Raw genomic sequence first — 14,703 nt, forward strand, 5'->3', positions numbered from 1 at the left:
AGAAAATATTCGGTTGCAGTCCCTTACAAGGGTTTCCAGTAAAAATGTCCTCTTGCACTCCCGTACGGGAGTTGCTATAGGGTGAAACAAAAAAGTTTGAAATTTTTTTTTCTACTTTAATCGAAATTTACACACTTTCATTTCTTGATGAAAATGTGCCACCAAAGGTTGGCTTTCGTTTCCAGTAAAAATGTCCTCTTGCACCCCCGTACGGGAGTTGCTATAGGGTGAAACAAAAAAGTTTGAAATTTTTTTTTCTACTTTAATCACAATGCCCACACAGGTTAGCTTTCGTTTCTATTAGAAATGTCCTCTTGCACTCCCGTATGGATGTTGCTATAGGGTGAAACAAAAGAGTATTAAATATATTTTTTTGCACTTTAATAGCAATTTAGAAACTTTCATTTCTTAATGAAAATGTGTCCCCAAAGGTTAGCTTTCGTCTGCAGTAAAAATATTCTCTTGCACTCCCGTAGGGGAGTTGCTATAGGATGAAACAAAACAGTTTTAAATATTCGTACTTCTTTGGAAAATTTTCATGTCCAGTCCGAAAAGTTGCCGGCGACTTCGAAAAAATCAACGTCGAGGACGAGGGAGCTACCGTCGCTGCGCTATGGCCCGGTGGGGGCCAGATCCACAATGACTGCGCCCTTGAGGGTCGCTTGTCCAAAAATCAGCGTCAGCAGCCAGTTTCCCGTTGTGAGCGAACATTTTATTCGTCGTCCGGATTCCGCTAGGCCCGAAAGACCGGTGAGTCTCCTTTTCTTACATTTTTAATTTTTTAAAAAGCAAACATTTAAATATTGATTCAATCCCGTTAGCTAAGCTCCCATTTTTGTTAGGCGTGCCGTTTTTTAATTAAACCACACCTCTGGAAGGGCTTTAATCACCGTCATGTACCCCGACCGCCCTTGGTGGTGCCTTCTAAACGCGTCTCTTTTACAGCCACGTTCCCTATAACCTGAGTCACGCCCATTCGGGTGTGGTTTTCCTTCTAGGTAATTCTCGTTTTGGGTACGTCTCTTTAGGTGATGCGGTTGTTAAAGTGAGGGCGTGGCTAGAACTAGCACCTAGTACAACCTTTAAATTTACATCTCCGACTGACAATTATGAATCTAAGGATCTACACATAAAGGAAGCTTTGACAACACGACAAAAAAAATGAAGAGGGCTTTGGAAAATAAATTATAAAATCACTAGAGTGACGCAAAACAATAATTTTTGGGGAAGGGCTTTCAGAGAAAATCGACATTCCGCTACATTGGACAGTTGAAAACCTAATCCATTTTTCGAAATTTCTGTCTCCACTTCTATAGCAGTTTGTTTTCCCTTAAATAAGTGGAGCGTTAGTGAATAAAAATATAATAAAATAAAAATAATAAAATAGAAAGAGATGTAGATTCCCTAGTCAATACCGGAACCGAATTTATTAGCCACAGGACTACCGGGCTAACTAAAGTTATCTTAAAGTTGGAGAGAAGTATTGAAAATGAAATAGTTATTAATATCGTTATATTTCAAAAATAAAAAATATAAAACACAACAATAAATAGAGAAACTTATATTCATTAGTGATTAGTTCCCGTTGGTTGTTTATGAGTGATCATAGAATAATGATAAAATAATAATATGAAATAACATATATCCTAATTAAATTAATATATATTAAAACAATAAAAACTCTTTGCCAATTATAAAATAAACTCACTTTCAATTTACCTTTTTTATATATAATTTGAAATTTATTCATTTTATTTCAATATCACACAAACCAGACAGGAACATACATAAAAATAATCAGTATAAAACAAAACAATAATCAATAAAATAAGTAGTTTGTTTTAAAACCAGCTAGTTTTCCGGTTTTACTTTTTACAAAACTTCTGGATTCCTCCTGCGTCGGTTTTTGCTGAGTCGAACCTGCTGATGTTTCGCCAATCATCCTGTTGGCTTCTTCAGAGCTTGACTGAAACTGGATCGCATTTTACTCCGCTGGGGCGGAGCTAAATGAGGGCCATAAACACTGTCTCGGATGAATATTGTTAGAATGTTTATAGATTTCTATAGACTCTCGGATTTTTCGTTGGTAGAAGAACAAAATTGTATGTCCGGTCTCTTCATTGTATTCTTTACCGCATATGCATGGAATGCATCTCAAATGGAATTTTGTCTATGACAGACCGAAGATGTTGAGAGATTTTTGTACAAGTGGTAAATCTGGTTTTGACGTTGTACTTCTTTCGAACTTTTGATATGTGGTCAGTGATATTTTGAATGTAAGGAAGGACCACAGTGGCAAGTGTAGGATTGCTTTCGGCATCATTGCTATTGGAAGGTTGTGGTGAAGTGAATTTTGTCTTTGACAGACCGATGATGTTGAGAGATTTTTGGACAAGTGGTACATCTGGTTTTGACGTTGTACTTCTTTCGAACTTTTGATATGTGGTCAGTGATGTTTTGAATGTAAGGAAGGACCATAGTGGCAAGTGTTGGATTGCTTTCGGCATCATTGCTATTGGAAGGTTGTGGTAAAGTGAATTTTGTCTTTGACAGACCGATGATGTTGAGAGATTTTTGGACAAGTGGTACATCTGGTTTTGACGTTGTACTTCTTTCGAACTTTTGATATGTGGTCAGTGATGTTTTGAATGTAAGGAAGGACCATAGTGGCAAGTGTTGGATTGCTTTCGGCATCATTGCTATTGGAAGGTTGTGGTAAAGTGAATTTTGTCTTTGACAGACCGATGATGTTGAGAGATTTTTGGACAAGTGGTACATCTGGTTTTGATGTTATACTTCTTTAGAACTTTTAATATTAAAATATTATTAAAATTTAGGTTTTAGATGAGAATCCATAGCTGTTTGTTCAAAAATTTGACCGTTATAAGAAAAATATGTTCCAGACAAGCATTTGTCGATTAAGGTGAGAAGGTTTGGTTCCAGATTCTCGGATGTTAATATATCTGAAATGATGTTGCGAGTTTCAGGCAACTTTGGTAAAGAGAGATTCTACATCGAAACTAACCAGAATATTCTGTGTATCTAATGTAAAGCTTTTTAATTGTTCAATGAAGTGAAAGGAATTAAGTACGATAATATCAGTTTCCGGTTTTCTGTGTCCAAACGTATAGATAAGTCGTTACTCAATTTGTTCAAATTTAGAACGTCGTGAGTTACAATACTTTAGTAGTAGTAAAGAGAGAGCTAAAAAGAATAACCACAAAATTAATTTAATGGCGACCGGCAATGCTTTGGTGAATTTTAACTGTATTTTTAGGTTACGCAAAGTTTCGCACGTGACCTGGGAGCTAATCCGTTACTCTCTTTTCTTAGTTTTGGTTTGAACTATACATTTTAAATCTAGCTACTCCAACATTCCAAGAGAAAAAAGGATATTGCTAGCCAATGAATCCCATAAATTTTAAGAAAAGTTATAGTTCGACCACTGCATGAATCTGGCGACAAAACAAACCCTACAATTTGTAGGCCAATCTCCTTGCTTTCACACTTCACAAACTCACTCACTATCTCGAAAAATTTCAAATCGTAGATCAGCATCAACTTGGGATCCAGAACGGTAAATCCACCCAAGATTCCATTACTACACTCACAGAAAAAATCTATAAATCATTAGATAGAAATCTTTGATAACTCTGTGAAGAAGTTGATTGATATTTTTTATTTAGTAATAGAAGTGGAGTACCCTTAAAATTAATGTCAATTATCTCAGTGACCGAACGCAATGTGTCACCCAGGACGGTGTGCTTAGTTGTGAAAGAAAGGCTGAATATTCTCTTTGTTTTGTACATCAAGGATGTGTTTCGTGTAAACTCAAATGCAGATCCCACGAGTTTCTATACTGATGTGTTCTCAAAAATAAGGTCGAAAATGACTTAAAACGGAGTTAATCACTATAGTTTACCCCGATTATATCAAGTACCTCGGTATCTACATGGAGAACCACATGACTTGAAAATACTCATAAACTTATTAAAAAATTGAGATACCTTCTCACAATATTCAAGAATGCCAGGAAATTTTGTGATATAAAACACCTAAAAATGTTGTACAGTGCAGTGCATTAGTTGATCGACATCTCACAAACAGAATTATTGCTGTGGTACCCGAAGTGATTCAAAATTATAGACCCTACAATGAATATAAAAAGAAATTGAAGGTATGTTATATCCACCAACAAGTTAAGTAGATTTAAAAGATTAAGTTTTCAGATAAGATCCATATACACACACTTAAAACTTAATTTTTTTATCTATTTATTTTTTGATTTATGTATGCTGTTCAGCTCACAAACAAATATTCATTTGCTAATATTTCGTGAGCTTTTCCCCTGTTTATTTACTATTTAAGTATCTCTACTTATTTAATGTTCTTTATATCAGCTCTTCTTTCCTTTTATTTCCCAGACATTTCAAGAGAACAAAATGACTGAGAAATCTGTGGTCTATGACGCGCCTCAGATTCCCTATTCCGTAATCGATAGGCGTTAGAAAATACGGTGGTCTACTTTCTATTGCAGGCTCGCAGAGTGAGGTTCGCGTTGCCTCCGACAGATGGCGACGCGCGTCTAGTCGGCGATGTCGACGCGGACGTCGCACTCTCGAAACAGACGCACTCGCGTCCAAAATTCGGCGGCTGTTGGCGAGACAAATATATCGGTTTCAGTCAACGGCCGTTCGCTAAGCAGACGTCCAGGAAGAGAAGCGTCGAGCGCCGCGCTTACGACACATCGGGACGTTTCGCGACATACCATCATCGGTTCCCTGGAGACGCGGTGCAAGTTCCCGTGACCGGTTCTCCCGGTAAGTATTTGTTTGTTTTTTTAAGTTTTATAAGAATGTGTGTGAAAGCAGAATAATAATTTTAACATTTTTAAAATGTTATAATCGGAGACCGTGCACAGAAATATAAAAAAAAAACACTGTAAATAAAAAAAAACGAGAAAATTGATCCAGCATAGAAAAAATTCTCAAAATTAGGTATACTTAACGTTAAATTCAAATATTATTTAAAAAAATGACAACTCCTCTTTTTAACAGAAACATTACCAAGCTCAAACAGAAAATAGTTCAAGGAACATAGATTAAATTAATGGTTCTTATAAAGATATAGGAAAAAGACCCTACCAGTTAATTTTTATCTGCATACTGTTAGTTTGTGTGCAACTGGTATTATTTAAAATTAAAAAAAATTAAAGATAGATACCTAATTAAAACAGAAATTCAAATTTATCCAAAAATTACCTGTAGGTAACTTTTCTTTTAATTTTTATCATCAAAAGAATCACATTAGGTGAATTATAAATATGTTCTAAAATTTTATCTGCGATATATTTTGAAAAATGTGCTTTCGAAAGCCATACCACTTGATAATGTAATATTTTATGCATCGTATATCTGACAAGATATTATATTACCTCACTTTTAATCAACTTAAGAAGCATTGGCGCTGTCCTACTTAAATATCAGCTCTCAATTTAAATGATTGAAACTTCACCCGACCCTAGTGTTTTATTGGTTCTAATGTCGCGTCGACTGCATTCAAATACATACAGTAAAACTCAAGTTAAACTTTCTAAGTGCTTTAGGATCCATACGTGTCCATTTTTAATGGGACAGCTTAGTGGATCATACTCTACATTATATTATATTTTGAGGTAATTATTTTCTAAGCCGCTTTTTTCTTCTAGTAATTACATTTTTTCTTCTCCTCTTGATGTTTTGAAACTAGGAATGACAACGATCTTCGGTATCAGATGTGCCAAGTGATTTTGCAAAATTATTTCCTAAGTACTCCGGTGTCCCACGCAGTCAGGTTCTTAGGCCCGATTGCGCCTGACCACGTCCATGACCGTTAAACAACCTCATTTTCGCGTCCCTGAAAGGAATGCATTAGCGTCCATCTAATTAGGAATTCAAATGGCGCAATTATTTCGTTTATATTTGTCAATACGTCATTTATTATTGAGGGGTAAGGGGGCAAGGTCGAGTGTGAACGGACTAGGGAATGTAGGTGAGGCGATGAGTCGTTTTTTTTTTTAAGGAAACTAAACACCATCGGACGCTCGAGCAAAAATTGTGGACTGTTTTCGGAGGTCGGTAATATACAAAATTCAAAAACACCTTTGGGCGAGAATTTCATCCATGCGGTAGCTGTGTTTTTGATCAGGTTTCAGTCGTTTGTTCTTCTGTATACAGGCACGCTATTTTTTTTTTTTTGATTAATTAAAAAACAAATTTTTGACATATATGTCGGCTGTCAAGATATTAATTTTCTTTAAAAATTTTGCTTAATGTAGATGTAAAATCTGCGATTTTAAAAATTTGCGTAATTTTAACTCCTCAGAGGGCCTTCAAAAATAAATAATTAATTAATAATATTAAATTTTACAAAATCCGTCAATTATCAACTCATCCTAAATGAAAAAACAAAATTAAAACTTACCTCTTAAAAATCACAGTTGAGGCATTTTTCTTGTAATCGTAATTAATTTATTAATTTAAATACTAAAATTTAATTATTATAATTAGTAAGCTAATTATATTTATTAAGTTAGTGTCTAAAAGTGTTGATAGTTTACATTAATTAATAAAAGACAATCATGTAACTGTAATTGTTTTATCATTTAAGATGGACAAAAATTTACTATTAATAATTAATTATTAAAGACATTAATTACGGAGGGCTGTACTGCTGAGAAGTTAAAATTATGGAAATTTAAAAAAGCGCGGGTTTTCCAACAACAAAATTATCAAAATTTTTAAACAAAATTAATTTCTTAAAATACTTTTACAATCATGCTTTATAATTATTCTAGAATTAATACATATTTTAATAATTATAAGTAATCAATTGAAATTAATCAATTTGCGAGATTAATGGTTTTTCAATAATTAATTATTTTTAATTGTGAAAATCAATGAATTGGCAATAACTAATCACTTAATTAATTAATTAATTAATTAATTAATTCAAATAATTAATCACTTAATCGAGTGAATTAATTGCGAGAATGAAAAACGATAATTTTTTTTTTAACCTTCCGCAGTCTGCCCCGGAGATAGTTCTGGGTGTTGCTGTAGCATCTTCAAAAAAACAAAATTATTACGCAGGTCCAATTATTACCGTTGCAATAACAATCACAAAATTAAATTTAATTTTCGTGCGCTGAGCGGACTCTCGAGTCTAAATATTGATACAACTTGTGTGATTCATTACCGCGTGTTTACTTGCTTAACGTATTAAAACGTCGAGATTTTTCCTTTGATACACGCGTAGCGCTCAGAAATATTTGAAATCTTTCGCATCCTCGCGTCTTGGAAAGGCCGAGTCGGAAACGCTGACAGACCATTGAAATTGGGTGTTCTCGCGACGCGGAAAGGCACAATGGCGGCGGCTGAAATTCCGAACGACACGTTAAAATAGAACACGCAGTAGTGCACAACGGCCGAGGTCAAAACGTCATTGACGATTTTTACTAGCGATTTCGGAAAATGCCTTAAAGCCTCCAATTTACATAAATAAACATAATGGTATGAACTAAGAACCACTAGTTTCCCCACGGTCTTGACCATAGAATGCAAGGTATCTTTTAAATCAAAAAACCATGTAAGAACTATTACCATTCCCGGATGCAAAAAAAAGTGAAAAATAATAGTAACAATCATAATGATATTAAATATCTTTACTGCCAGTGATTGGCGGTAAACAACAAAATTAATAATAAAAAATGACGAAAAACGTAGAAACAACATTATACCCAAATATAATTATAAGGAAATAAACCGAAGAAAGGATAACAACAACAAGTTTTTATTGATGTACCTACAGTACACTAGACACACCTACATAATTTTGCTCATACATTAATGTTCTTTGCTTGGATCGAGTTAGCTTTTTCTTTGTTACCATTCAAGCTTATTAATAAATTTTGATATGACTGATTGTCGCATTTCATTATAACCCTTATATGTTTTTATGACTCTTTAATACCTCTACATTATAAAACACATTCCAGAAAAGTGGAGAGAAAAGTAGTTCTTCATTCGTAACTTTTGTTCTGACGCAGTTAAAACCTTTGTTAATTAAGTTAATGAATTAGGGTTGATGTTAACTATATAAATTATGATCAAATAAAAATTAGATAATTAAATTTCATTAATTAATTAATTTTGGTAAAATAAGTAATTTATGTAAATAATTAACTTTGTATTAATATGTAAAAAATGAATGTTTGTTTGGTAAAAGGTAGTTTGTTTATGTGGTGTCACATTTTTCCAATAAATTCGAACGGACGGGCTTCCGTAGCGAATTCCGTGTTATATTTGCGTCAGCGTGACGCAAGAGATAAAGCACTCGATAGACGACGTAAAAAAAAAACAATCCACCTGTCTATCGATAGAGTCGCAGAAACAAAGCAGCCTAAAAGCGTAGGCGGCGTTTACCGCTACGCCCGGATTGTTTTAACGCAAATCCGGAAAATAATAATAAGGCTCAGCAGATGGTTTCGTTTATGACGAGAGCTGCGTAAAAAATCAATATCTAGGAGATAAACCGATCCTACCGACTGCTCCAATCTGACGAGATCTATGTAAGAATTGATCTGACGTGAAATTCAATTAAACAAGAAGAATGGATGACTATCACACTCAATTTGTTGTTGTATTGTTTGTCTGGTTAGCTAACTTCATCTGTAGCAAAATATATCCGCCATTGCGGAATTCTAGATGTCTAAACTGTCACTAATTCTAAAGAAAATGGCAATAGACAACACCAAACACCAAGCACGAAGCTGTTTGCTGGCTTTGGAATCCGCTATTTCCAGGAAGATCAGTTCATGATCTTTAACTTTTTCGCCGCAAATTTGATCGAGTCACCATGTAGTGCCTTTGCACACCTAATTATGTTTTATTATTCTACACGTTTCTAACTTTAAGAAAGTAACTAGAAATGTAGCAGTATAGCGTGTAAACCACATCCCGTGTGTCTTTTATAATTTCGAGGTCGATAGGGAGGTCAACGTTGTTCCGGTTTGTTGCAGGCGTGAGAAACAGGGTACATCCAACCGGCAGGTACATCAGGGGTACGCTGTCCCCGACTTCAAACGCCGCCCCCCAAAACACGCCGGCTTCTCCCGGGGGGCAGGCGTTATTAAGGGCAGCCAGAGATGGAGACGAGCAGTACCTCAGGGACCATCTGCGCAGAGCGCTGACCGTCGGGATACCGGAACAGGACCTGAACGCAGTGGACTGCAGCGGAAGGGTGAGACTTGCCTACTGATATCACCTGCCTGCGACTCTGGTTAATAATAAAAAAAAAACGTATCCATTCTGCCTCTGTCCTACATTCAATCTTTTTTACGATTTTCACGAGTAGTGCGCGCCGATTGCATTACAAATTCAATTGCGTGACCCAGAGAGTAACGCTTGATTAAGCCAGACGGTATTGTCGTGCAGTTGTTTTTTTCGTATTATAAAAAACGTTTGTGCGCCACCCCTATAATTTGGATCCCAAACAAAACGATACATTGTAACGAACTGGGACGTCGATGCATGCAAATTGTCCGGCTAGGTCATGCGGAACTAAACGGTAGCAGATTGTTTTTGACACGCACCCTTGCAACCCGCCAGCCCCCTTCCACCCCGGCAATTATAGCCTGTTGCGTTTCCCGGACCACTCGGCACTGACGTCAACAAGGATACCGTTTTACCGTTTGTAAAACTACTGGGGTCTGCGTTATTCGTCATTCAAGGTCTTACATTAACATCAGCATCAAAGATCAGCTCGGGGAGATCAAGTTCCATACACGCTTTACCGTTTTGGTGAAAGTAGATACAGTCCTATTATCAAACAGGGAGTAATCAACATAATCGTAAATATGTGCGAAGAACATTAGCAAGAAACCAAACGCCAAAGCTAATTTGCAAGGGAAAAACACTAAACCCGAAAAAGTAGAAACATTTCCGTAACTTGGTTGCAGCTTGAACAAAAGATGGAATCATTCTCGGGAAATTATTACTCGAAAGCACGCTAAGCATTCAACAGCTTCACACTTATAACACGCGGAAAACTAGAAGGCAAAAGTGGTCCTGGTATGTCGGTCGAACTGTTCAGGGCAGCAGTAGACAAAAATAATCGCCAATGTCAACAGATGATAAGGCACTAGAAGAAGAAGAAAAAGATAGAGTTCATTTCTACATCATCGAAGATATTGAAAATTTTAAATTTAAATATTAATAATTAAATTAGTATTCATCGAGGATTCTCATCTTACACCTTCACACTGGAATTTAAATATTAAATCAGCATGAATCTTCTATCCTAAATATTTATAGTGAAGTCTGTATATTTTAAAAGATCAACACCTTATATATGAATACTATCTTATGCTTGTCTCAATTGGTCAGTACTGCTTTCTCCATCATTAAGTATTAGAACGTAAAAGTGGGATAAAAATTTTAAATCAGCATCAAAGATTAAACATGTGAAATGGAATCCAAATTTGGGTAAGAGATCAACAACTTCCATATGGGGCGCTTTGTTTTTTATAAACTTCGTCAAAGATTCCAAATTGCCCATTTTGATTATAAAGCAAAAATTCTGCTGTGCACAAAAAGTCAGCAAGTTTCATAAATGACCGATAGTTACTATCTTATCATTTGTAAAGGTAGTCGGCACTTCATACTACCAGACCTGACCAGGCTCCATCTTGGATATTTAGAACTTAACTTGGAACTTGGACAAGGAATCAGTAACTTCAATATGAGGTCCCCAATCAACTTCAGTAGTCTCGAAATCTATGAGCTATGAGTTTTGGTTTTTGTTTCTCATATTATTTTGTAGAGCATACTAGTTCAAAACATCTGCTGGTCAGGCAAGAATACTCTTGCTGAGCATTACATACCTCAGTGTAAATTGTAAACCTATTTTCAAACTGAATCTTGTGTCTTCTACTCTTTTGGGAGTTGCTGGTAACAACTTAAAAAACGGACAGATGTGGTGTCCTTAGCGGAAACGTATTTTTCCACAAATCAACTCAAACGGAGATCACCCCTAGTACTTAAGACTTCTTTAAAGTTAAAGGGAACAAACATCGAATTATTAGGAACTAAACTACCATCTTCCTGTAGTAGTAATTTTTGATATAATTCATCCATCTTTTACGAATATCCATCAAAATTTCCAGGACATCTGATGATATAATGATGTTAAGTTTGGCGGTACTCCATTCTGATCCTGCTAGAATAATCCAGACCCAATTATCGTCAAGTTTATCCAGCAGTCAATATCGATGACCCTACCAGAATAATCAAAACGCGTCCATTTTAGTAGGTCATAGCAGTTGCAGTTGACATCCAACCACAAAGGTTTCTACAGTCATATTTTCTTGGAGTCAGTCGAAAGCTTGGGTTGTTGTTTGCCGGTTTCCAATTTTAATGAAGCCAGATACGCCTGTGCGATCGCATCGTTTTTGCATCAATCAGAAGTCGTCGGTGTCATATACTCATTAAAAATTCATCTCGATAATGACACACCGTCTGCGATAGTAAAAATAGTCGTTCATCATTCGTAATGCATCGAAAACGGTTACCCGCATTGTCGACTAGCAACACGTGATATTAAATAAACGAATTATCGACCAATTTCGTCTATCGACATTTAACCCGGTTAATTATTTTCATTGGCAATCGTCCTGTGGCTAACTAGGCGTAACCGGCCAAATAAAACTCGCCGGCAAATAAACAGCGGTTTTATGGATAGCAATAACACCAAATTGCGTTAATTTAATTGTTTAATTATAGAATTGGAAGTCGCCAATTAGGGAACATTCTCCTAACCAACAATACTCAGGTTTACACAAGAAAGCAAGATTAATTTTTTTCAAAAATATGCGACATTACTAACTGTTTTAGTGGTTCCTCAGTTCCTGCGGATGCCTTTGAAATGGGCATCGCTGAAAGATCAAAAATATTAATGGTTGATAAGAAATCTGTGGCTTTCAGCTTTGAAATAATAATTATCATTGATGTGTCAGCAAGGAGTCACATGCCAATGGTTACCATTCACAGGCAGAGTTTGATAAACAGCAAATTATATCAGTAACTTGGTTTACTTTTGAAAAAATAGATGTTACTAAACTAAGGTCCTATACTCTAGGTACAGGATCTAAAAGGAAAGCTGGAGTCTGTGATTTGCGTATTTTGGGGTGCTTAATAGCCAAATTCATCTAACTTTGTTACCTTACTTTATCGAAAACCAAAGCTAAAATCTTCATATTTTGGGGTTTCACCAGCCTCGTCTAGCTACCAAACATGAATAAACTATCTTAGAAACAGCTGACAAACAACTAAAGCTTGTTTAACATTAGAAAAATAGTTCGTATTCGATCTTGCTACGTATAAACTTTAAAAGATCAACAATTGGGGAGAAATCGGAGTATCTTTGACTTTGAAATCTCATCAAATCCACGTACATCTATAATACGTTTGCCCATAAATCAACAACTTAACTCATCTATCAATCTAGACCCACTTAAATTGTTTAGGTTTGGAAAAAGTATCATCACTACTTTATACGTCGTTTTGTAAAAGCAATCAGCGCCATGAAAGGTTAGTTTCTTCTTCGGAATTTAGATATAGATTACATATAGAATGCCTCTTCAGCAACTTAAGGTTAAAGTGCTCATCAGCTCATCTTGGTTGGTTGGAGTAAACCAATCTTGAATAGCTTTGTAAGAAAGCTGACTGTTGTATTTGAAAGCGGAACGCGCCGGTTATAATTCCTGCACAACCGCGTTATAGGTCGGTCGTTCTTGCTTGTGTCACTGGGTCTTTTACCTGTTGATATTCAGCTAATGGAAAACCCAGACGGTTCGTACAAATGTGTTCGCAAGGAAATCAATATTGAATAGAAATATGAGAAGGGGGCGCGGGGTGGCAATTCCGCCGACCAGCGGCGTAACCGAATCGCGGTTAGTTCGATCGGTTTTGGTCGAACGGCCATGACGCGTTGACGATGGTGTTGTTAAATTATTGCCCGGTGTTGCTTCCCCCCGCCCCCTTGTTCCGGTCCTAACCCAATAGCCAACCATGAAATTCTCCGATAATTCGATTTACGAGAGACCCGAATGGCCAGGGTTCATTGGGTCGATGTCCGATGATCGAGGATAAAACCACAGTTAAGATGTCGCGCGTATGCCGAGCTTTATGTCAAGAAGTCCCGCATTTAAGCCTCTACCTCTTTATCCAATGAGATATTCGATTTACTAACAAAAGTGAAGAATAAATTAATTTTGTTTTTGAATGAACCTTGATATTGTCAAAAATTTCGCGGATAGAGTGTGATAAGAGTGACGTTTTTAAGATAATACTCTAACAGTTGTTTAGTTCGGCCGTGAACTATACAGGGTGGTGTCAGAAAATATTCCAATCCAGTTAAATACGTCTTGCTGTGAAAACCTGTTTTCTGCGAAATATTTCGATATTCCTAGTTAGAGGAGTAACAAAACCAAATCATTTTTGTTTAATGCTCTTGGGTCTATCTCTAACAGGAAAGTGGTGGGGGACTTTTTGGACATTTTCGGAAAAAAATGTCGATAACTCCAAAAAGGATTAACGCGTTTTAACGAATTTTAAAGACCGATGCGATTGTTGTTGCGTCTCAAGATCATTATCCTTGCATAAAATATCAATAAAAGAGTTTGAAACAAAAAAAAAGAATTTTGTGAAGCATTTTAATTTTAAGGGTTACCAGTAATGCCCAATCTTTTTTTTATATATCATTCTCATTTTTTTTAAATACTTCGAAACGCAAAGAATACCTACCCCCCCATGAAGCAAATTTAACAAATAAAATACTAAAATTTATTTCATTACTACAAAACTACGTAGTTCCAGAAGCGCTAAAAGTTCTTAGCACCATGAAGTCGTCTATAGAAAACCCAACATCCTTTATACGTAAAAAATAATATAAAGTTCATTTAAAAAAAGTGCATTGTAATTAGCGATTACAGATAAGAGATAGGGATGAGATACTCTGTACATTATTTCGACACTAGCATTTCATATAATGAAAACATAACTATTATTAGTAATTAGAAACATTATATTGTATGAACAGCGGAAACCACTTTCATCCCCGCTACATTCCATCCGAATAAAGAAGAGACGAGCAGTTTTCATTTCATAATTGCTACGGGAGCGGAGTTAGGTCTTAGTTTTCCTTTAGTCGGCGATTTGCATGCATTTTATCCATAACCCTAGTCCCCGGTATGGTCGCCATTGGTTTCACCCCTCTGTTATTTAGCAGCACATTCCGCTGGAATCAGGACGGTTGCCGCATTTAGACCGTCTGACATTTAAAGCAGACCCGTCGGCATCCGAATCGTTTAAACGAGGACATTTATTCGAATGATATTCGCCGATCGATATCGATACCCTTCCATTGGCGAAAAGCCCCCCCCCCCCCATCTTGAATGATGTTTATTGTTTCGCGCTTAAAACAACTGAGCGTCGCCGCCACATCCGTTTGACGTGCCTACACGGCTTCTATTTATCTTCCCTCAATGCTGCGCGTTGGCGTTTTAGAACGGGGTATCAGTTTTGCGACAATAAAAAAAAACTTTGAAAAAAGAGAAAATCGTGGTTTCCAACGACATGGCTTCCAACTCCAGTCGCTTTGGAAACC

At 36.3% G+C, this 14,703-nt stretch overlaps 1 protein-coding gene across 1 annotated transcript in view; it reads left to right on the forward strand.

Moving 5' to 3' along the window:
* The window catches only part of LOC132707421 (ankyrin repeat domain-containing protein 33B-like), a 42,856-nt gene that overhangs the window by 11,263 nt on the left and 16,890 nt on the right, over positions 1-14,703 (forward strand). The window contains exons 2-4 of the mRNA XM_060679270.1: positions 547-750; positions 4,538-4,820; positions 9,059-9,279. Coding sequence (XP_060535253.1) covers positions 640-750; positions 4,538-4,820; positions 9,059-9,279 — 615 coding nt within the window. The 5' untranslated portion in view covers positions 547-639. The remainder of the gene's footprint in view (positions 1-546; positions 751-4,537; positions 4,821-9,058; positions 9,280-14,703) is intronic.

Source organism: Cylas formicarius, unplaced genomic scaffold, assembly GCF_029955315.1.
Source record: "Cylas formicarius isolate icCylForm1 unplaced genomic scaffold, icCylForm1.1 PGA_scaffold_9__14_contigs__length_23061073, whole genome shotgun sequence".
NCBI lineage: Eukaryota > Metazoa > Arthropoda > Insecta > Coleoptera > Brentidae > Cylas > Cylas formicarius.